This window comes from Telopea speciosissima, chromosome 3, assembly GCF_018873765.1.
Source record: "Telopea speciosissima isolate NSW1024214 ecotype Mountain lineage chromosome 3, Tspe_v1, whole genome shotgun sequence".
NCBI lineage: Eukaryota > Viridiplantae > Streptophyta > Magnoliopsida > Proteales > Proteaceae > Telopea > Telopea speciosissima.
In genome coordinates, this window is record NC_057918.1 from 5910254 (window position 1) to 5935456 (window position 25203).

The 25203-nt window shown below is 38.7% G+C and overlaps 1 protein-coding gene and 1 long non-coding RNA gene across 2 annotated transcripts; one reads left to right on the forward strand and one right to left on the reverse strand.

The window, feature by feature from the left end:
* Positions 1-1794: 1794 nt before the first annotated feature.
* LOC122654062 lies at positions 1795-25203 on the reverse strand. Its single transcript, XM_043848031.1, has 17 exons — positions 24674-25203; positions 24206-24254; positions 20052-20507; positions 15122-15498; positions 14842-15042; positions 14403-14600; positions 14112-14186; positions 13958-14024; positions 12715-13846; positions 12573-12629; positions 10336-10410; positions 10142-10181; positions 7304-7644; positions 4826-5075; positions 3970-4743; positions 2647-2893; positions 1795-2272 (listed from the first exon to the last, which is right to left on the reverse strand). Exons 1-17 carry the CDS (start codon positions 25073-25075, stop codon positions 1803-1805), a joined length of 5211 nt encoding a protein of 1736 aa, XP_043703966.1. The 5' UTR covers positions 25076-25203; the 3' UTR covers positions 1795-1802.
* LOC122655789 lies at positions 19093-19561 on the forward strand. Its single transcript, XR_006332005.1, has 2 exons — positions 19093-19344; positions 19465-19561. It is a non-coding gene; the product is annotated as an uncharacterized LOC122655789 (long non-coding RNA).

Genomic DNA, 25203 nt, shown 5'->3' on the forward strand with positions numbered 1-25203 from the left:
AGAAGCAAACAGAGTGTCTTCAAGTTGCTCTCGAAGGGTCATGAAACACCAGACGGCCAATTGGATGGGGTGCCTGTGTTCCTGGAAGTTTGGCGAACAAGAGGGACAAAAATAGAGCGAGGCCAGCGTGAGCCTTGGCTATGTAGATGGTGAGGCATACCTGAGGGTCGCTCGATAATGGCACCCACTTGCCATGTGAAATACATGGTAGTAAGAAACAAGCAATGAAAAACAGGGAAAGCCTTCTCCCAGTCTCTCCCAGGTCCCACCCGCTCTTGGGCACCCAAGATTCCTTGGCTTGTAGTCTATTTCCCCTCTTTGATTTGGTCTGAAACTTGACCATGGGGATTGAAAGAGGATTCTCTGTGATATGAACCCACCCTTGTCAAGCTTATAACAATATGGTGAATGCCTTGGCATAATTTAATTATACTAGAGATTTCACTCACTATGTGGTCTTATCTGTTGCTAGAGAGCATTGGACCCTATTTAAAGATTTCAAATGGAAGAGTGTGAGAAAAGTGAGAGAAGGACATTGTTGGTGCACCATTGCATTGAATCTATCAATTCTATGTGAGCAAACAAACATTGGTGGCATCTCTAGAAGGGTGGGGAAAAAGAAAAAAAAAAAGACAGGAGGATTTTTTAGGTACATGGATAATTTCTCCAAATCCCCACATGTCGGGTCTCTGCAATTAACAAGTATCTCCAAAAAAAAAAAATGATGCTTACTTATTGAATTATTAGGGAAGCAGTCCTTTGCCACATAGGAAAGGGGCACTCAAATTTCCACGACATGCAAGTGTTCCCCTTAAGCAAATTTTGATTTTAGGGCACTGGGGAAAATGATGGCTTATATTTACTGAAAATTGCAAGAGAAAGAGGGGTCACATTTCTAGGAGTGCAACTATGATCAATTGAAAAACTTGCTTGGAAATCAATTACTTAAAATAATAAATGGAAACTTGCCAATTGGCGAATTGCTGACATCAAGTTTGTTTGAGAAATCACTCAACAAATTATGAACCCTACATTTCAAAACCATTTGCCAAATTCACATAAAATTTATTCTGGCAACATAACTACTCAATCTTATGTAGAAAACTAAGCCCTCAATACTTGGACAAATAGCAAGGATTCCCTATTTACTCCAAAATGAAAATACAGTAAACTAGCAGAGCAGTTTAAAGGTCCTAGCCTGTACAACTCACCCGGGTATTTATGTAAGGGTTACCGTACAAGGACTACATAAACTTCCAGACCTGGCAGTAGCTTGTCTTCTGGCAGAACAAGGAACTCATGAGACTTTAAAAACCTCTGGTATGCCAACACAAATCTGAGGTACCCTTGCAATAAAGGAGTTGCATTTTGGTACAGTTCCCTCAGGTATAATTCTTGCACTTGAATCATTCTATTGAAAGTTCAATTTCATTCATATTGAGTTCTTTCTTCCTCCTCAATTCTCTCTGGATGTACTGGACCAGGCTTAAGAAATGAAAAGTGTCTTCAGCATCACTTGCGATCAAAAGAAGCTTGATCCAAGTGCCTTCATCCTATTATCATCACTGGTGCGGAAAAATCCGATGTTGTGTTTGATGTATTTCAAATTTTCAATAGCTTGGGCATTACTCAAGCTGTTTACCAATTTCTTTTTCATTGTCAGCTGTCTCTATCTTAATAATTTTCCCCAAGAAAGGGTTGATAAAGGTAAGGCTTGTTCAGTATGAATTACAGAAGCCAGGGTTTGCTTAGCTTGCAGAGAGGATGCCTGGACTTATTTCCGTACTTCTCCCTGCCAAAGTTCAGAAGGATCCTCTCGGTTTTTTCCTACGCCGACTCTTTGTTTGGCTCCTATCCCAGCCATGAAGGCACATCCTTGTGCTGCTATCATACTCCCATAGACCTGACAGTACCTGGCGTTCAAGTTTCTTGCTTCTTCCACTTATCCAATTGTTATGTACAGTAACACACCCTTTCTTCCTGCAGGCTGCTTTCAAATTTTTCTTATCCCAAAGACCTTGATAAGCCCCATTTGGAAAGAAATTTCTGTCTAGGAAATGAATGGTCAGATTAGTTTCAGGTTCAAGACATCTGTCATCACCAATACGATTGGACCCATCTTCGCCACATAATACATCATAGAAGCTTGGTTGCTCAGATAAGACTGAAGTTGATGCATGCTTCACCACCTTCTCCATTGCAGCAATGGTCATACTGTCAGAATGAGCAAAGTAGAATCCAGAGTTTAAGCGACGAGGAAGGTTTATAGGTCCTGCAAACATGGACACCAATAGAGCCCTATATTAGCAAAAAGAGTGGCAAACTAAGTGAGGAACTACTAAGTTTTAACATTAAATTCCATTCTAACAAATGGAAACTGTGGAATATGAGGGGATCAAAATTGTCAATTTCTGGTCTATGATAGGAAAGAAAGAAGGTCTGCCACTGGAACAGTTGGAACAGCTGCAAGCCTGCAACCAGGGAGCAGCCTAACACAAAAATATTCAACTAGATGGAATCATGTTATCCATCCGATCTAATCCACTTTTCTTCCAATACTTTACCCATTGCATGTACATCATACTAATATTCCATGGAAAGAGAAAATTTCATCATTGGCAAGGATTTTCTGGTTAGAATTAACACCTGTTTCATTGTATTCATCAGACTGTGCTACTAAAACAGCAGGACCGAAAGAGCGAACAAATGGCAATGGATTTTTAAACCAGTAGACATCAACATCGCTCAAGAGCACACTGTAACCCAACTTGAGTATTTCCAAAACCAATCTAGATTTCGCTTTAGTCACCCTCTGAAAGCACTCTGTGCCAAAGTGGCAATCATTGAAGCTGATGTTACCTGGAGCCAGAGGATCATTGAAAACAGGCAAGCCCTAAAAAACACAAGCAGTATTTTAGTGCACATAAACTATTTTAAAAGCATGAAAATAAAATTTCCTAAAATAGAAAAAATCAAAGGGAAACTCTGAAATAGACCACATGGACAATCTACCAATGGCATGGGTGTAAACAAGCAATCAAACAGGATTTAAACCCAGTTTATGGAACATGTTCACGATGCCGCTCATAGAAAAACACCAGACATTTAATGGATGACCACAATCATTCATTTGGACCAGCGTTCTCAAAGTTAAGTCTTACAGGAAAAACTTAAGGATTCAAATTTCAGATTGAAATGAAACTATGACAGGTTCCATAAGTAATATTCACAGGAATAAAGAAATCACTTTTAAAAAAACGTTAGAATGCAATATCTGCTAAAACCTGTCAGACGTTAAAATCTATCACATAACAAGATAGTTTCCTCAGTAAGCCACATGATATTAACATAACTGAGTACCTATAAGGAATATCTTAATCAAGAAAACAAATAATATTAATAAAAAACAACAACAATAATAAAATAAGGGAAAATTGCGTAGATCTACTAGATAAGAAAATAAATAAAAAAACAAGTAGGGTTTGACTTTGTTTTACACCTATTTTTCTTGTAAACTTGTTTTGTAATTGTTGTTTTAATTTAGTAGATCTAAGAAATTGTCCCATAAAATAATCATCATAATATAATAATAAATTTTTTGTCAGAGGTGGTAGCCCCAGTATCAACAGCCTTTCTTGGCTGAATAGAGATGGAAGGGTAACATGATTGAGTCAAGGGAGGCAAGGAATGCATAAGAGTTTCCACTACGGATATTCTAAGGAATCTATTCTGCAACAGATTTGCAAGTGAGAGATACAAGGCATGGGGTTTCTGATAATGTCAAACATAATTGTCATGGTGCTAAGGCAAACCTGCGTTGGCCACCTTGCCACCTAAGCAACTAAGGCGTGCATATACCAAGGGGGTTTTAGATGTAAAATGTGACATAATGATTTAAAAATCAACTAAACAGAACAAAAATTAAGTAAATGGAATCAAAAGTAGCAGATAGAAATGAAACTGATGTACCTGCAATATGGAGAACTGATAGGTTTCTTGATCAAGAGCACAGACCACAAAATTTGTGATCAGTAGCTGGCGTAAGCGGCAAACCCAGCTCATGAGCATGTCCCGGTAGCTATTTCCAGCAACAGCAAGCACAACTGTCTTATCCTTATCTGCAATTACAGAAAGGAGTGATTCTAACGAGAAGGGAAGGATCAGAGGTGTCGATAATTTCAATTGCTCCATAAAAGAGCAATCCATAATTCTGTCCGGTGGCTTGCTACACTCCACACACTCGGTACATTTCTTCTCTCTCCTAGATCTAGAGATCCTTCCCTTCCGTAAACTTAATGAGTTGTGCTCGTCAAAAGGATAAACAACATTTTCTATGGTGTCAATGAAAAGATAATGTCTATCACATTTGACAACTTTTACCAGATTTTTGGAAAAATTAGCTCCATGGAAGTACAACGATCCATATCGTCTCCCAAGATAGGAATTTACGCTGTATTCCCAACTTCTATCTTGGATATCAGCGACACTGAAACCTCTGGGAAACTTGTTAGGCCAATTGCCCAAATTAGCTGGGTAGAAACTTGAGATGGCCTCACTGGCATCAAATACAAATCTAAAATCTGATGACAATGCCTCATTAATCACCCACTGATAGTGAAGTCCCTTCCCATATAAGAAAGGAGGAAGTACTCCGGAATGAAGAGGCTGCTCTCCGGCGTTCCATGCCATGAGCATCCTCCCATCACAATTCCACTCCCGTTTCTGAGCTACTAACTCCTGCAACTGATGGAAGAGGAAGTACAATTTCAAACAAAGCTGTTTCATGCTGAATTACACTTTGAATTAGCACTAACTTCCTTCATACCTTCTGAAATTTAATCCTTTCACCATCTTTTAGCCAGTGTTGTCCTGCTTCTTCCAGTTGAAACATGAAGTGGGAAACATTTGGTGATGCAGCAACAAGGAGCCAATCATGGTCAAGTTTGTAAGCATAGTTCAAGGTGGAGATGAAATCAGGCAGGAGAACAATCTCTGGATCAATAACAACAGAGATGTTTGAAGTGGATACCTTTGATCTTGCTAGCATGGAATGGAAGAAAGGAGTACCAAGGAACCTAGAAACAGAAACGAACAGAGCAGGAGACTTATGATTTATTTGAATTATTTTTTAAGTTGGGTATAGAAAAATAATGAGGGTCATAACAATTATATAATATCAAACATGTGGCACATCATCTGCTTCAGTTAGAAATGTTTTAGCTATAAAATTATATATATATTTTTTTTTGGAAACATAGCATGTGTATGGTGTATTTTGTCTTCTATGAACTCTCATCCCTCTGAATGCTGAACAGTTAGTAAATCTAAAACTGCAACCAAAGTACCAAGGCCTCTAAGTGCCTGAGGCACATGCACTTAACAAAACTACAATACACTTACTTTTTGGCATAATCTTGACTTCTTCAGTACCTTGAATTTGTGTGTGTGTGCATAGTAGCCCAATCTGGTGATTGATTTGAATTCTTTATCAAGTTAGGCAGCAAAAAGCAATAACTTGTATGTATCCAAGAATAATGATGGACAACACAAAAATTATATTGTTTCAAAATGTGTAGCCTATCTTTGTTAGTACTTTTATCTATTCACCATAAGATATATCTTTGGAAGCATACCATGTGTATTGAATACTCATTGTTTATGAGCTCCCATCCCTTGAATCTGTGTTTGAGCATATTTTCACTTTCTTGGTACCTTTAATCTGAGGTTTAGATATGAATCCAGTCAAAAGTTAAGTGGACAACAGAAATATCAATCACCAAAGGGAGAACAATATATCAAAAGTTTCAGGCGCAGTAAACCTGACAATGTTTCATTTACCAAAACTCCCTTTTCAGGTTCATTGCTCTTGGTATCCTTCTGAATAGAGGCATACCCATTTGAAGGTTTCTCTCATCCAACCCACACTGGGCTGGATCCAGTCTCTTAAATTTGCATAGCTTGCATAGCATGCATAGTTGCATTGATTATGCAAACAAAGTGGATGCACTGTTTCTTATCATGTTATTTTGGATAACTGAAAATCTGGTGGATCGTTACCAGAAATCCTAACATCAAAGATCATATTACAGGTTGCTTTAAGTTTTGATAAAGAATTGCAGATGAAACCCTGTGAGAGGTTCATTAGCAGCCACAGAGGATGGAGACAATAACTCTTATCTTTAATAATTATACCATGTATTCAATAGATAGTAACTTTATCATTAACAGTTGTGCCATTTATCCACAAATATTCTTTCAAATTATGGCATCATTCTAAGGGATTCCTGGTTTTCTTTTTCAGTGTTTCTATATATACCTTTGTCAGTTTATTCATTTATTTTCACTCTATCACGTTGATTCCAAATATAAATCTATTTTCTTCTTTTTTTAGAGGGGGAGGAGGAGTTGGCCATATTTTCTCTGAAGAGGAGTGCCCAAAGAAGTAACTAAGCCCATCAGTTGCTCAGTTCCAAAGTCTTTCCAATTTTAAATATAAAGTAAAAATAGGCTTCAGTTCCTCACTTCCTTGACTAATCAAACAGCCAATGCATAATAAATCTTAACTGGATGAATTTTCCAATAGAAGTCTTCCTTTGTAGCTGTTATTTTTGTCATACCAACACCCCCCCCCCCCAAAAAAAAAAAAAAAAAAAACCCAACATTGGACATTAAAAGGCTTCACTGCCTGGGAAACTTCTAAATGTCCTTTGCAATTATAAGCCCTCAAATGCTAATGGTTATACCTAGTGATCCTCATAAAACATAATGTTACACAACATCTGCTATAGCATCCTGCCCGTAAGTTCCCCGTAGGAACTGGATGAGGGCAGAGTATACTGAGCGAAGCGAGACAAATCAGATCAAGAAATCCATCGAATAAGAGTTTTTCAAAAAACATAATTCAAATTCTATGAACTCATTTTGGAGTAAAAAAGAAAACAATCCATAATCTTCACGAACGATCTATCTTTAATTACAACTCCTGGCAGCATAATCTCATTGTTAAGTGTAACTGTTATAAACAGCGAAGTTCTCCCAACTGGCCTTTTTTCATATACTACATAAGCTAATGATAATCTAGAGTGATTGGATCCCGAAGCTGAGAAAACACTGATAAGCAGAACCCTCATTTCCAGGTACCATTAGATTTATAACTTACAGATGAAGCGTTCCCAGCCAAAGAGACCAAAATTGATAAATGAAAAGGGCTTACGGCAATAACTGAGCACTTTACACAAAATCTACTGAAGAGGATGATCCACTACACAGATAATGAAGAGAAGAGATAATGGTAATTGCTTACGTGAAATCAATATTGGGTTCAACTGAAACCCGGGAACCAAGGGTAGCTGCAAGGGAAACAAGATATGGGTCTTGACCAAACAGAACGACCGTGACATGGGGAGACAAAGCTAGCCAGGATCGAACCGCTAGGATCTGCTTCGCCCCGACCGCGCCAATAAAGGGGCTTGGCGCAGAGAAAATAGTTATGCTGGGCCCAGTCACATCTCTTAAACCTTTCCGATAGAGCTTGGGCTTTGTAATCTGATCTCTCAGGGAAGGCAACCTCTGTACAGCGTAGATGGAAAGAGCAATCAAGAGAAACCCAGATAGCCAAACTAACCATAAACCCACCTGAAATGCCTGTTTATCAAATCCATATACGTTAGTACTATTCATTTTATCAGAAGAACATAAGAAGACATGAAGATAAGCTTCTTTGTGGGTTTACTGAGGAGCAATCTGACCTTGTTGTAGCGCAGAAAAGAAGCTTTCATGGTGGGGGCAAATGCAACTGGACTGCTGCAGTGGGTGTATCTTCAATTCCTCAGATGCTTAAGTGCAACGTGAGAGAATGGAGAGAGAAAGAGATCTTAAAGTGGGATTTTAACTGAAAGTAAGGAGGATTTATTAAGTTTGCAATTAAGTTTGCAACAACCTCCTCAGCAGTCAGCACTCAGCAGTCAGCAGAGAAGCTCTCCCTCCCCGAGCCCCACCCAACTTGTGAGTCATGATGAGTAAGACCCAGGTAGCCATCATGTGACTATGTCAAGCTTTGCGTCACAAAGGCGTCATCCGCTCGGATTGGGTTCTCCCTCACTCTCCCCTCCTCGGAAAATTATCCGAGAAACGGGACCGGGCAGGGAACTGGACGGCCCTCCCACATTGAATCCGTATCAGCTACCCACATTCGAATTATAAAGATCTAAGGCAAACAAAACACCCAACGTTCAGAATTTTTCACAAATATTTTCACTTTGTTCTAAATAATGCAGGATACTGAAATGTTTCTGAAAAAAGAATTTCCGTAGAATTTCTAAAAACTATATGCTACATATGCACTAATAATTAGGGGTGTAAATGAATAGTCAAAATTCGTTTCCGTATTCGTATTCGTTTAGCACTATCCGAATCCGTTTGAAAGCTAAACGGATGCAGATACGAATAGGCTATAGTTATCCGAAAAACTATATTTATATGTAAACGGATAAAATATCTGATCCTTATCTGTGTCTGTATCCGTTTAGCATTATCTGAATCCGTCCAATAACTAATTGGATGCGGATATAGCACTATCTGAGCCGAATCCGATCCATTTACAGCCCTACTAATAATACCAGTGCAATAATGGTTAAATCTTTTTTGTCTTTTTTGCCCACTTTTAAACCACAATACTTTTGGATTTGTAGATAAAAAGTATGTTAGGATTAAGAAATTAATTTAATAATTTTCTAAAACTAATTTAAATATTTAATTGACATTTTTTATAAGATAGTTACACAGCATGATTATAAAAGTCGACCAAGTTTCCCACCACCCATGGTAAATAAGTATCAAGAGGATATTTTGGAACATCCGAAAACCCTAGGAAGGTTTTGTGAACCTTCGGATGGTGGGTGAACCATCGTCCTCTATGGGTGGAGAAAAACGTTGTCCTACCAGTTTTTCTTTTTATTTCCTTTCATTTTCCTTTACTTGTAATCATCCAAAGCCAAGGAAGAACAGAAGTTTCAAAAGGGTTTCGGACTATCCTAACAATTTTTCCTCCACTTCTGTTACGAGTTTAGACAATTGGCCCGCTTTACTCAGCATTTTTTTTTTTTGGGGGGTGAAAAGACCTTAGCTGCCTCTAAATTGGGAATCCAGATCCTTTACTACCGAGCTGCTCTGCAGGACTGTGCTGCCCAAACACGATGAGACACAATGATTGCTTTATCCCGCCACTCGAGCAAGGCACTCAAGGAGGGGTAAGGTGATCATTGCACACCTCGCCAAGCCTAAGCAGCACGGTCCTGCTGGACCTCTCAGCAGTAGAGGATCCAAATTGCTAAATTGATGGATAAGGATAGAAATCTGTCCGGGAGTCTCCCTTGGGTATCAGTAGACGCTTAATACTGAATAATATAAAATGCACGTATATTTCCAATTCTTTAGAAATATTTGGATAAAAAACGTTTCTTTTATCTATAAATAAAAGGACATGTCCACTTTCACATATTAAACACGAATTTACTACAACTAAGATGATAACTAATAACTAATCTGATACAAGTTCTGTTTACCACTACAAACGTTCCAATTAACAGTACATTCTCAACGGATCAAGCTAGACACCCAAAACAGTTCCCTTCCTCTCCCACAACCCCCCCCCCCCCCCCCCGGGGGGTCCTTTTGTTATGAGACATTATACTCCATCCCACCACCACCACCCTAGAAATTAATATGTTTCACATCTTTAAGTTTCGCAATGAAAACTGCTGCTTACATCAACTAAAAATTTACAATTTCCAATAACACTAACAAGGTAACTGGCATCACCAAACAACCCGAATAGTATTCCCTCAGTAAAACATTACACAATGATACGGTATTCCACCAAGCACCATTTGCCATAAAAGTTACAAAGTACTGAAATAGAGCATCAAGAGGCGCAAAGTGACTAGTCTTCCGAAACAATCCCAATGAGCAGGCAGGAACCACGAGCCACGCTGACAATTCTCATCTAAAGTAGAAACCTGCAATCCTCCGACACACCAAGAGCCAGTGTCTTTCATTACCAAAATTTTCTCGGTCGGCAAATTCGGAAAAACATAATGGCTTGTCACATTGTATCATCCAAAAGTAGAATTCCACGTCATCTCCTCCTCCGGACTGGTGAATTGGACCTCGACCTCGTTCCCCTGCAATTAGATGAGAATGGTGACTCAACAAAACAAATTTCCATCATATATCCTGTATTCTTATGCTCTTCACCTGAGGTATTTACTGTTATGATGCATGTTTATGCCTCAAAACTTTTGCAATACAATCTAAACTAACTGATTGGCAGCATACCTGGTGGTCTCGAGAGAAGAGTAAGGGGAATGCCTGCGTTGAGAATGCTTGCTATGTGGAGACCGCGAAACTTGTCTAGAGATAAAAACATCCATCATACTGATATGGTGAGTTTAAAAAAGCACAACAGATGCCAACCTCAAAGTCAGTACTGACCTGTTTGCATACATTACACTGCTTCCATTGATAACAAAACAACATATAAAACTAAATACAGACAAATATTCCCAAAAGAAATGAGATCCTGTCAAACCATAGCAAAGATTTCTTTTATTAGATAGGGAGTGCTCCTTCGGAAGAACCCATATTGAAAGGTCATCTGAAGTTGTCCAATCTTTCCCAATTTACTGAATTACAATTATAATACTGGGGCAACATCAGTTGCGGTGCTAGCGTCATGATGAAAAGGTTAAATAAGGAATCCACATTGTTAATCATTAAATGGAACAAACTTCTTGAACCAAACCATCACTGTCAAATCCATAACTATCAAATTCATATGGGACATCTTTTGGTGATTTTAGTGTTGAGCAAACAAGCTTCACAAGAACCTAATATCCTGCCAATCACTAGCCATACAATAGATGCCACACACATGTTGGATTGAACAAGAAACCTTCATCATCCAGCCTTCTGTAATTAAGAATTATGGATGACTCACCATGAAGAGCAAGGCTGATGTCATCATCCACATGCAGTGATAGTCATCAACATCAGGTCATTACCAAAAAAAAATCAAGATCAGGAAGAAAATAGCGCTGCATATGTTCCATCTCAATCGCATGGGACATTTGTATTAGGATTAATAGGAGTGACGTTGGATTCAGGCACTTTACCTTGGTGTACATCGATTTTGATGTTGAGGTAATCTTGCATGCTTCTGAATTACCCTACTAGCTCCTCAATCTTTATAAAGAACAAGGCAAACTTGCTTTACAATGTTATATATATTTGATAAAAGTGTTTCATCAGATTTTGCCAAGCACTTTTTTTCTTCTTAAATCATTCTGACCATACTAGTTTTCAAGTCTTAACTCCAGTTTTATTGTTTTATACAAATTAACAAGTTAGAATTTCGTGATTTTAAGGCTCAGAATAAAGGAGCAAAGAATGAAAATAAAATTCTTTACCACATGGACTAGGAATTATATTCTACAATCACATTCTGTGGAACTGGTTGCTGAAAATTCTAAATAAAAATATTGTAAACATAGAACATAGAGTGTAGATTTCCTTTAGAATTGGAAACATTGATAACTTCATATATCACACCCAGAGCATACTATCAATAGAAGATTTGTAAAATGTTTAAATGAATGGACTAGCAATGGACATTTTAGGCAAACAGGAGTTAATGAAATATCAATAAAATATTAGGAATGCAAATGAAATTAAAACCTAAGCATCCTCTTCAAAATTTATCTGTATAACTAAAATAACAAATCAAAAGAAAGTAGTTACATTTCCATGGCCTCAGTTTATATAGGTCAATTCAAACATGTAAACAGGAAAAAGAGAAGGGGACAAGGATTCAGATGACAGGTTTTGTTTTCTATGAGATTTTCACCACATTGAACAATAACGAGCTAATCAAGTAATCAGTATGGGCTATCTTTCAAGGGAATGTTTAGAATAGAGTGCCCCGTAACATCCAGATCAGCAACAATATGTACTAGAATTGTTCCATGCAAGTTGTATCTGTAAACTTCTATTCTTTTTAAATCACATGAGGGCAATAAAGTAGGCTCTCTGTTTTGTTGCCAATAGTTGTCACAGTTCCAAGGTGAGCCATGGCCGTTGCAAGGTACCTCGGTACCAAGGCAAAAGCTATATTTGAGGAAAATATGCCCCATTCCATGTGCTGATTCCAGTCCAAGGTATGCTCTCTTTTTTAATTATCCCTTTTTTATTATTCTTCTTACTGTCCCCACTCCACCATCCCTTAAAAAAAAAGGGACTAAAATGGTCTGGGTGCATAAACAAATAAGGTTACTAGTCCCCTTGGACGTGTCCGGGTGCCTTAGTGCCTAGGCATCACCTTGCAATTATGTGGTTGCCACATCATTAGTCCATTCGCACAAAATTGGTAAGTGGAATAAGGTGGCAACGCATGTAGTTTTAATTGGTCCTATCACCTCAACTACCACATGTGAAAACCCTGTATTAAAAATAATATAACTCTATGAAATTTCAGTAGCCTCTGCTCAAAATAAATTTTTTAAGGAGAGAAAAAGTACCTCCTCCTAGACCGCGTAGGTGATGGTGACAAACTGCGTCGTTTTGTATGCATCTTCCTGCAGTAGACAACTGATTATGAAGATAACTGAATAACTAAGACACAGAAAAAAATTAAAAGGGAGGATATCTCAAGTAATGAACCTTTGGCCAGACCCTTCAGAAACTTCATCACTTGAATCACTGCAACGGGCACCTGCTGAATTGTCCTTACTATTTTTACCCCTACTGCTAACTGAGGAGGAACGTTGTTTCTTATGCCTGCTAGAGTCTTTTTCAGTTTTTTGTCTTGATCTATCTCCCCTCTCATCTCTTGCCCGTTCTCTTTTCCTATTATTATCTTCTTTACCACTAGCCCTTTTAGTTTTCTCAGTTTCTTTTCTGTCATCCTTACAGTTGACATGAGAAGAACTTTTTCTTGAATCAGATTCCTTTGCTTTTTTGTCAGATTTAGAACCTCTATCTTCCACTCTCTCTTTCAAGGCACTGCGGTCATCTGCCTTTTCCTTTCTTGCATGCCTTTCATCTCGTCTCTTAGTATTAGCAGAATCAAGATGTCTGTCATGTGTTTTGGTTTTATTAGTTTCTCCCTCTTTACCAAAGTCTTTACCCAAAGAACCACCATCATGTCCAAAATTTTTGTCCGACTTTTTTCTGGCTTCTCCACCATGAGTATCATCTGCCACTAACTTCTTAAACTTACTGTTTCCAGGCAACGGCTCAGGTTTTATAGTCTCTCTTTCTCCAACAGCATTCTTTGACTCAAAAGCATCTGAATGCACCATCTTTTCAGTGTCAGCATTGATCTTATCTTCTCCAACCATCCTGAGAGGAGAGGTTCCATCATTCTCATGATCCAATACTTCACCCAGCCCATTCTCTGTAGCACCATGTCGGCTAGTTCCTTTTTGATGACTCTCAATATCCGTTCGACCTTTGATGGGCCCTTCAACTTTTGAACTGCCATTTTTAACTGAGTCAGGATCATCCTCTGCACGCTTACCATTGGTTAATTGCAGACGTTGTGCATCTGTTTGTTTAGAATCTGGTACACTGGAGCTTCGGATTTCATCATCATCATCATCAGAGGCATAACTTCCAAGGCCCAATACATCACCTGGAGAGCTGGAAATAGATTTTCTACTATCATCACCAGCTTCAGCTTCAGCTTCCTTGGCCTTAACTGGAACTAGAACCTTAGCAGAAGCCCTGAGAGTTGGAACTGCTGAAGAAGATGGTGACACCTTACGATTTTGTGGGGAAGAGTCATGATCAACTGGAGCAACAGAGATTAATATCATGCAAAGTGCTTCATGGGAAAATCATAATGAAACTATAACACTTCAACTATTGAAGAGAATAAAACAACTAAAAAAATGCTGTGTACCTTCAACTGAAAGATCATCTTCACTAAGAACTTTTGTAGCAATTTCATCGAAAAGCTCATCAGTGACCTGCTCAAAAAACACAAAGCTCAGCATCATGGAAGATATTGTAGTATAAGACAGCCATCCAATGATCCAATTTCAAGTTATTACAACCTTCAAAAGAACTTCAGTCAAAACACGCTTTATTTCCTGGTTGATTGCAGCTGTTCTTGCCGCTTCCACATCATCCTGTACGGAAAACAAAAAACAGGTGACATTGATCTTATTATGTATGTAGTTAGTTTTTTCTCAACGTGCCATATGAGACAAAGTGATGATATGTCATGGGAAAAGAACTCCATTTAACTACTCTATGAGACCATAAAGGGAATTTCCCTATTCACATAAGAGCATCATAAAGAATGGAAATAAAAAATATATAACCATAAAATAAGGTGAAATAACCTCATCGTCATCCTCATCTTCAGTTGACCTAGAAGAATCAACACTTCGGTTGTCTGCCTGATCACCTCTCTTATATGATCTGTCAACACTTTCATCACCAACAGATTGAAATGAATCTTCTTCTGGATGCTCTTGAACAGAGCTAGGGATAACAGCCTTCTTAATTATTTCCTCTCTGAGCCAATTGGGTACTGAAGCCTGAAATTTTACACAATTCAAAAGTCCAATTAAAGAAAAAAAAAAGAATCAATAAAAGTTTTTTTTTTGTTGTGTGTGTGTGCGTGTGGATGGGTAGGCACCAAGGAGAGTTGAACTCATGACCACTTAATTGTGAGGTGTCGGTCTTTGCCAACTGAGCTACCCCTTTGGGTTAATATAAGTATTTGCCAAGCAACAAACAAGAAGTGTCTCAATCATGAACTGTAGTAGAAGGTTTGACCTTTTTGGGGCGCTCAGAAACATTAAGAACCCCATTTGCATCTCCAGGGAAGGCTCGTGTAGGATGAACTGCAGCTCCAGCACCAAGGCCAAACGGAGCTCCCACAGTTGGAATGGGAGGCCGAAAACTTGGTCCAGGAATTCTCCCAAAGACTGGTGCAGAATGACCAGTAACAGAAGGTGCAACAAAAGAAGATTCAAACTGTAAATGAAGCAGGTATCAGCATTTTCACGCCAAGGCTCTACATATCCAAGAGTACACACATGTAAGAAACAGATACCTGTGGCCCTGGTGGAACTGGAGGATATGCCACTCCTGTAGCAGCTGGTGAAGTCCAAGCATGAATAGAAGACACGCCAACAATAGGATCCACACTCCCTACATGTCCTGCTGGATCAGAATGTGCGTAACCAGCTTGGGGATGTGGATCATTCTCACGAGTAAACCTCGGTGCAAAATCCAGAGGCAGATCACTCGGATCTGCTATAGCATCAGTAGTGTGATTCTCATATGTAAAATGAGGGTGTTCTGCAGAAGATAATCTACCTATAGAAGGCAAGATTGGCTGCAGACGGTGCTGTCCCTCCTGAGCTGATGATTTGGGCAAAGTTGACTGCTGGTGCAGCTGCTCAACTTGTTCTGCAGTCTCCTCTTTACCTGTTGTCAAGAATATAAAGTCAAAGGCTAAAGATTCCAACCAGGAGACTCAAATCAGAGCCCACTCTCTTCAGAACCTATGTAAATGATCTTCACCATCTGCATGGTATGGACACTGTTGCAACTTAATATCAAGAAGCTCACATCAACAAGAAGTATCTGCGCAACATGTTCAAACCACTCCTCCTCCAACCCTAAAAAAATCTACATACAACATTCTTCTAATTACAGATTGTATTCGGTCAAAAGAATGGGACTGCAAACAAAGATACAAGATGAACCCTCATACGCACAAGGGAAACGGACAAATGCAACAGAAGAACAAGAAATACTCGGGGGATAACAATCCATACACTGCACCAAGCCAATTAATGAGCTAGAGACTTGATGCAAAAGCCTAGGTCTCCACAGGAATGAGATGCTCCTATTAGTACAAAGAGTGCCAAAATTCTTCATCAGATCAGAATTTTTTCATATCTCATCTTGATGAGCTAATAAAAAATTTTGAGGTGTTCTATTTCTCTGCCATAAGATCTGTTCCTCTCCCCTTATTAGATCCATATATTATGTTAATTTCCAAACACTGGTAAAAGAAATTGGTTTCCATAACCAAAAATAATAATAATAATTGGATAAAACAGGGGTACACAAATCCCCCATTCACCTTACAAATCCAACAAATATGGGGAAGTAGAAGCTAGATCCAACAAATATAGGGAAGTAGAAACTAGGTTTGTCATCTCTTATGAAGCATATCGCAGGTCACACATTCAGGGCAAACTTCCCAAAACTTTTATTTCGGGCAGAAAGAGGTATCCAGATCACCATACGAGGGAAGACAGGCTGCTGAAAAGCCTAGTCGGTCAGCCACCCATCCTTGGAATTGGGTGTCTAGGAGACACTAGATGTTGGAGGAGGGAATCAAACAAGGCAACACCAACAAGGAGCCTAGGCAACGCCTAGTCAACCAAGGCGCCCTTCCAGCAAAGGTCAACTGGAAACCTAGACGACGCATTGACAATTATGCTGGAGTGTAACCAAGAAGAAATATTTAAGAGAAAAATACTCCATTTTCAGATGTAAGGATCAAGTTCTCATAACTTGGTAAAAAAATGCAGTAAATACAACATCTGAAAGCCAGTGCAAGCAGTAATATCCCCCATTTTGACCCCTTGCATCTCATGCCCAAACCCAAAACCCCATTCCAACCTTAATGGTGCAAAATGATGAACTTATGACCAGTCTATCTTTAGTTTTTAAAGGAATTACTCAAACAAACTATGAGGTTCTTTTCTTACCACAGTAATTAATTTATTAATAGAAAAAGAATATACCCAAGCCCACAAGTACATTAGTTTGATGTAAATTTTGCAGTATTAATGATGACCAAATTTCTAAAACCCTTGTAAAGAGTTCAGTAATTAGTTTCCATTTTTAATTGTGTGCACAACCAATTGGTTCTAACTTGCGCACTATGTAGCAGCTAAACAAAAACAGTCACACCATCTTTACGTGCTAGTAGAGTTCGGGAACCGAAGCAGAGAGCTGTTTTACATGAAATAGTTCAAGCATAGTTAAGACAAGAAGCATTGTCTAAAACAAGATAACTATTGACCACAAGAAAGAAAAAGTAAAATGCTCAAAATGAATACAATGATAAGAGAAAGAGGCTTAAAACTAGAACAAAAGAATGTTTTCCAAGCCTCCAATCCTCAAAAATTTTATTGGTTCAGCCTCTATGGCCAATGTGGCAACGCCAGTTCATTACAATAATTCTTATGGCCCATCCTACCACAAGAACACCATATAGAGTTTCACATTACCATTTATACCTTCAAAGAGAGGGCCAACCTGCATTGTTGGCCCTCAAATTGATGTAATGCATGAAAATGAACCTAACCACAGAATCCCCAAACCCCAATGATTACATCAAACATCTTTTGAGTTCTAAGGAAGATTAAATTTCCAGAAATGGTGTGAGTAGTGTCATCCACACTTAGTAATCATAAGAGTACACATTCCGTTTTAACTGATTAATAAATTCAAGTGAAATTCATTGAGTTATACTCAACATAGTACAAGTCACAAGAACATTTAGAAAAGAAACTAATAAGAACTTAGAAAGTCTCAAAAAAGATAAAAGCAAGCATATATGTCGTGCGTATCTTTGTCTGTTTGTGAATTTTTCTAACAGCAGAGACAAAAACTTGGAGAAGCAATAGCTGCCAATTTTGATCCTAATAAAACCCCTCATGAAACCAATTTAAATAAACCAAGGCCAAAATGAAAAGGCATGATATTGTCGTTTCCCATTCAAAATATCCACTAGTGATTGACCAACAAGAAGTGAGGAGGTACAAAGAAAAGGGACCACATAAGAGTACCCATGAGGAGCTATAAGGAAACAGAGAATGGCATCAAAGGAAGGTATCCCTATCATATTCATATACACTGAATGGAGAGAGAGAGACCAGCGCAAAAAAAAAATTTGTTAGGCGCAGCCCAGAGATTTCATAGACCGGGATTCATGCAGACAAATTAAGTCACACCAACAGAATCTACATTGACGATCAAAGGTTAACATGCGAAGGCAACAGTTGCTTATGAAATAAGAAATTAAGAACAATGCCAGAATCTAAACTTGAATAGTTGAATCTGGCATCCCATGTGGTCAAGTGGAAAAATATCTGCATGCAAAAGTCACTTGGCAACAACTCCAGGTTTGGGAGCTCAGTCTTGGCCAATTGGATAATTCACTTCTTTTTTCCCCTCTTTTTCTTCTTCTACTTTCATTACATGATTTGATGTAAGGTGGATATTACTTTGTGATAGAACCAGGCCTTTTACCCTTCTTATTCCTTGTCTTTGACTGAATCATGAAATGCATGTTCATTCTTTCATGTGAAGTTGGATTCTATATTAATGGACAATGCTAATTATTAACTACTACTCTGTTAATCTGTTAAACCTAGTTCAGCACCCTTGTGTAACATTTACAACTCTAAAAGATTGTGATGCTTCATCCACGTTTGTTTTTTTCTAAGCTTTGTTAAATGTTACACAATTCTTGATGGTCGAATATGCATGCCTCATTCATGTTTGAAGTGTAAGGTTGTAATGTAGTAGTGGCCAGTAGGTATACACGATCATTTTGATTTCCTTGCTTGAACATCAGCATTTTATTTTATTAATTGAGCACTGAACCCATTCTCTGTAGAATTTGTTGTAATTATATGCCTTGTAATATTGTTGCTTTGATGGGCTGTTAATTTATTCATAATTGCTGGAAAATTCTTGAATTTATAGTTTTAATGGGCTGTTGCTAGATATAATGGATACATAAAAAAATTCTAGGGTGCGGAGGCGACGCTTTGTCGCCTAAGTGCTTAGACGGCCCTCCAACGCCTCGGGTCACCTAGGCACCTTGACAACTCTGATCAGCATCCTATGAAGGACAGTCCATTTAGTCAACTTTGCTAATACTACACCATATCCAATTCACATATTGAACACATGCTGGCGCTTCCATTTAGGAAAAAATAAAATATTGTTTTTATCACCTTTCAACTTAGTCTCATTACTTTTTGAAGCCTACAAAACAAACTGGACAACTCTCAAGTTTAGGTTTACCAAAGTTATTGTCTCATATCAGTGTCGGAAATACATTATAAAGCCCTTACAATGACTATTAAAGGTAACTTAACAGAGAGATATGCAACACCTGAACCTGGAAACACCATAAATCAACCCAAAATAGGCATTACTTTTTTTCCTTAAAAAATATACAATATATTGACTATATGCACAAGATTTGTTCCCCAGCCAAGCCTTCGATTCTAAATTCTAGTTGATCAATTTTTATAAGGGACGTACCCAGTGCACGGGGCTCCCACCACTGCGGGGTCTGGGTAGAGTAATAATGTACACAGCCTTACCCCTGTGCTTTCGCAGAGAGGCTGTTTCCAGTAGCTGATCAATTTTTAAGAGAACATACGATCAGGAAAAAAATCCATGAACAAATGTAAAGAAGTGCAAGCACTTCATGATATTCTCAGCAGAAGATCAGAAAGATTTACAAGTCCATTAGTTATTGCAGTGATATCTTTGGTACCATTGGCAGGACGGAATTGCAAGATTTTATGTTTCTCAACTTGAAAAATAAAATGCCCTATACAGATATTGACAAGTGAAATCACAATTCGCTTTGTGAAGCAACCCAGAGAAAGAAACTGCTATATACCATTATAAACTGGATGAAGAACCAAGAATCACTTAAGCATAAACAATACAAAAGCAATGAACCCATAGATTACAATTTAATATTAATGGCAATGCAAAAGCCAAAAGGCATGTTAATATTGAACAGCATAAAGCTGAAACTTGGCAAAGCCCCAACAGACTTTAGAATTCAAAACCAAGGATATTTTTTAATGGATTGGTTTTGCCAGTTTAAAGAATTTACATGTATACTAAATAAGAATAACCAAGTTTGATAGCAGCAAGTCTTGAGCACAAGCTTCACATGCAAATTCAAAATGCTAGTGAAGCATTACCTTGTACAGAAGAATAACTAGAAGGTACCTCCTGCTGATAAATGGATGAACTTGTAGGAGCACTCCCTTGATGAGCAAATACAGGATCTGAATCTGAAAGCAAAGCTCCATCTCTAGCAGTATATGAGATATGCCCATCTGAAACATAAGAAGGTTGTCCAGAGCCAAAGGATGTAGAATCCTGCAGATGATTTACTGGGGACCTATGAAGATTTGTGCCAGAAACAGGATACTGTTGGTGGCTCCATGCAGGAAGTGATGACTGTTGCATTTCCATATAATGAGGATCAACAGTTTGTTGATACTGATCATGGTAGACATTGCTGTGCTCTTCCAATCTTCCTGATGGAGGAAATTGTGACTGTGAATGCTGATTTTCCATGGCAGCTTTGGCAGCTGCCCATTCTCTTGCCCTGGCAGCCCAATCTTCCTCATTGTTATGAGGCATGTTTCTGTCTGTTCAAAAAGTCCATGAAAAATCAAGCCCAGTGATATTGGAACTTCAAAGGAAAACAATTTTTACTACTCCATTAGAATAGGTGCAAAAAGTGTGATTAGATCGAAGCATGAAGAATAAAAGGACCATAACACCGGTCATGCAGTTACTGTTCATGGGGTTACTGTTCACGTGAACAGTGATGTGGAGCCCATATCGACAGCTGGCATGGAAGATTAGATGCTGTCGTATCATTTCCCTAGTTGCTATTTCAGTAGTTTCCATTTTCTTGCATTGTTCTTGAATCTAGTTAGAGCTTCTGTTTTCAGTTTTATTGGCAGCCAAGCAACTATTTTGTAATGACTCTGTATAGAGAAAGGGCTCATATTGCCCACGATTTGAATGAATGAAAAAAATAGGTTTGTTAACCATGACTGCTGTGAGGGGCAATACAATAGGAGAGAGTCCTATGTGAGGTGAGAGGCCTAGGTGCAAGTGAGAGACTCAAACCATCTATCCCCTTCTCTATTTCTGTTTGTTCATCAGTCTTATTTTATTTTCTGTGTTATCCTCCACATCTGAGACACATTTGAAGCCCAGTTGTTTGCTGCTGGACTCACTATTGGATCATAGAAGATTGTTCTATTTCTGTTACTTCAAGTGCTGGCTGGAGAACAAGAAGAATAGCCCCTGCGGCATCAGTTATTGGGAGTTCCACTGCTGTCAATTTTGAATCCAAGAAATTGCAGATCCCTTCATCTGAAGAAGCTCATCTTTTAGTATTAAAACACCCTACCATAGGCCTTCCTTCGATGGTAATCTAAAGCCAATCCAGTGGGCAGTGGCTGGGTTTGTCAATATCAGTTAGTTTTTTTTTTTTTTTTTGGGTGAATGTCAATACCAGTTAGTTACTAATTCTGGACTTCAGTTTCTAATTCTGAGACCTGCTGATATCTCAGCATCTAACCATCACCTGTGGCTAGGATTCAAGGGTTCATTCAACCCAATAAGACTTACCTTCGATTCCAGTATTAGTCCCATCAGAGCAACCTTAGTTGCTAATTTTATTACTGCTTTGTTTCTGGTTGTATTGTCACGTATATGCCTTGCGATAATCCAGAACTTGGTGGTGATTTGGTTGCCTTTTTGTAATTTGTCAGTAGTTTTTCCTGTTTCTGGTTATGTGTTGTGATTTCATGATTTTGAAATAGAGTAATCCTGTTGTAGAGTTGTACCTTGTTGTCTAGTTGAGTAGTGGTTTTAAATTAAAGTGGGCTAATGAAGCAAAGAAGTAAAATCACAAATTTGGAGAAAATGCAAACATATGAAGATGTAGGTCTGTAAGATTCTTCTCTTCACGGCACATCCTTTTGTTATGGAATGAATAGTTTACCTAGAAATAATTCACTCAAACTGCAACGACTAATGAAATTTTGAGCTGACATGTGGTCATATCTCCATTTCCTTCTTATGTTTGGAATAATAATACATGTTATATAGCCTCAGTTATTGAATGATAGAGTAAATGCTAGCCTTTTATATCTTTAAAAAACTCAATTTTATAATTTACAGTCGTGTATAATCTTTCATCCCTATGTCTATAATCAATGATACTGCAATAAAATATACAAAGAAGCCTGAAGAATTAGCTACCTTTGTCCTCTATGAACTAGTGGTCACGGGTTGAGTCCATTGCAACCTAGTGGTCAGGGGTTGAGTCGGTAAACAGCCTCTTCGTGAACTGGGGGTAAGGCTGCGTACATTATGACCCTCCACAGACTCTGCAGTGGCAGGAGCCTCATGCACTGGATACAACCTTTTTTATTCTCTATGAGACGCAAGCTTGACAAGGGGAGAGAACAATCAAGGATCATGATGAGAGAAGAAGTCCAGGTGAGCCGCCACCTTCTTCAAAGCCTTTATTTTGCACTAAAGAAGTCTAGTAGTAATTGGATTCAATCTCAGGAGTTAAACAATGTACAATCTTTCATCCCTATGTCTCCTAGACCCAAGTGCATCTGGGGGAGGCTAATGCAGTTCTAAGCATCCGCAAAAGAAGAAACAGCCCTAGGAGTAGGGCCGATTGTTGGAGCCTTAGTTTTATTTTGCAAGTTTCCATATTTAGTTTATTTTTCCATACTTAGTCTAATTTTGTAAACTTAAATTGAACGGTTCAGACCATGGTTCAATTTAAGTGATTGAATTCTATTGGTAGTTAGGGAATCTTTTATTTTAAGTTGTTTTAGCTTTTAACTTAAGTTGTCCCACCCCTCCACGATTTTTGTAGAGGGGTGATTTATATTTGTAATAGGATTTGGGCCTATGGCCATATTATAAATAAATAAATCGTGGGAGGCTCCCCCTCAATTCAGACTTTAAAAAAATAGTTTTCTGCTTGCTGACATTGTTGCCGCTGCCTTGTGAGTAATATCAAGGTGAAGGGACTGGTGGATCTCCAGTTGACTCCTTGCATCTTGTAGACCTGGAGGATCTACTACTCCTTGCATCTTGTAGATCGGGGGAATCTATCTTCTATCTTCAAATCTGCTGCCATTGAAGTCACCCTTCTTCTTCTAATCCTCTAACCTAAGCTCCATCTACTCCTATTATCATCCCCCCATTAAACCCAATCGAACCTTCAAACCCCAATTCATCTTCAATCTGTCCAGCCTAATTCCACCATCAGAATCACTTCAACTTCACACCACAGCCTTCCTAGATCATCCCCTCCACTCGACCTTAGTTTCAGACCCATCCCAACATTGAAACCCTAATCCCCCTCATCTCCACAAAACCCCAAAATCCTAAAATTCCACCTAGACTAATCCAACCATTAAAACTGTTCTATATTACAACCGAACCATCCCCCCACAGCCCCTAGCACTCGATCCAAAGCCCATCCCAGAATTCCTATCCTAAACCCTAGTTTCACCTATTTTCCTACTTCCCAAAACCCGAAACCCTAGTTTTCTGATTTTTAAATCCTCACTCAAATTTCACTAATCCTAGCTCATTAGACTCCACTAAACCTGCCTATCATTACCATACAAGACTTACCCCCATTACCTAAACCTAACCCTAAATTTGACCTAAATCCTCAAACCTGTCCAATTGGCCAACAATTTGAAAGGTCTTGGTTACTTGGCTCCTAGTAGATCCTTTGTCTATCTAGGACTACATTAGGGGGAGGGGGGAAGGGGAGAGAGAGAGAGAGACACGTGCAGGAACAAATACCAAATATTGTCATGCTTGGCAATATCTCTGACACAGTACAAGGAAAGAAAGAAATTGTTGGTATGCTACTCTACATTCGGTAGATATATTTCTATACTATACTATGTAACTTATTTATGATAAATCTAGCTGTATCATCAATTGACAGGCCTCCTTCACTATTGAGTAAGAAGGTCATTCTACTCACTCCAACAAAAGAATAAAGAAAAGATAAATGAAAGATCATTTCAATATATATAAAGTGAAGGATGATTTTCCCTAAAGTGGAAGTTAGAAGTTAATCATATCGAGATCAAGAATATTACACTACAGAAAGAGAACCATCTGATTCTTTCTCCAGCTCACAAGTTACCAAATATCTCTATTTAAAATCTATATACTTAACACTAAGACATGTACAAACTTGGTATTGAACTGAAGCAATAATACTCGAGCAATGTCAACAAGTGAATAAGGCAGTAGTCAGAGAAAAGAAATAACTGACCAGAATATTCCCAACCTTGGTGGTGAGCCCAACTCGTATTTCCCCATGTCTGCTAGCATTTACAAGTATAAGATCGTAAATACATGTAACAAGTAATGACATAAGGAAGTTATAGCACACATGAAGGAATAAATTACATCTAACGAAAGCAAATTATATTGAAGGCTTTTAAAGTAATCAAATATAAACGAGAAAGGAACATCCTATCCAAAAACTATGAAAGGCACCTAAACCTAGCTCTAAGGGTATACGAGCAATCTATCATTCAAACCCTATTTTGAAGTTTAAACAAAAACCACTTCCTCCAGACTCGAGTAGTAACCAAATTACGAAACACAAAATCAGACTTGAGTGACAGTTTTACAACAAACCCTAACAATTAGAATAAAATAAAGGGGGGGGGGGGAGAGAGAGATAAGCAAACAAGTAAGAATTGTTTATGAGAAAAGGTGAGTATGAGCTCATTACCTGGTTGGATGGAGGGTAAGAGTGATGGACCTGAGGAGCATTAGGATGGGAATGAGGAAGGTGAGAAGGAGGTGGAGGAAGAGGCAAGTGGGGTCGAGGAGGAGGAGGAAGGTACTGATTGTTGTAGGGCTGCGCAGGAGGATAAGGCTGTGCGGCATGTTGGTGGGATTGCAAAGGGTAAGCAGGAGGAATGTGGTTATGGTCAGAATGAGTAACCCATGGCGTCTGTTGTGGGGGAGGAGGAGGAACTTGTGATGTGGGGTACTGAAACTGCGAAGAATACCAAGTTCCCTGAGGCGGTGATGGTCTCAGCTGAGGATCGGCCATTGGAGGTGCTTGTTGTTGTTGTGGTGGTGGTGGTGGTGGTCTCATGAACCTGTGATGCTGTTGAAGAGCGTCCATCCGAGATTATATCTTCCCTGCAAAAGGGTTTGGTTGTTCCACTTCCGAGATGACGGCAACGAATTAGGGACGGTGATGGTGTCTGTCGGCTAGGGATAAATATTAGGAGACACCCCCAGATGCAGACA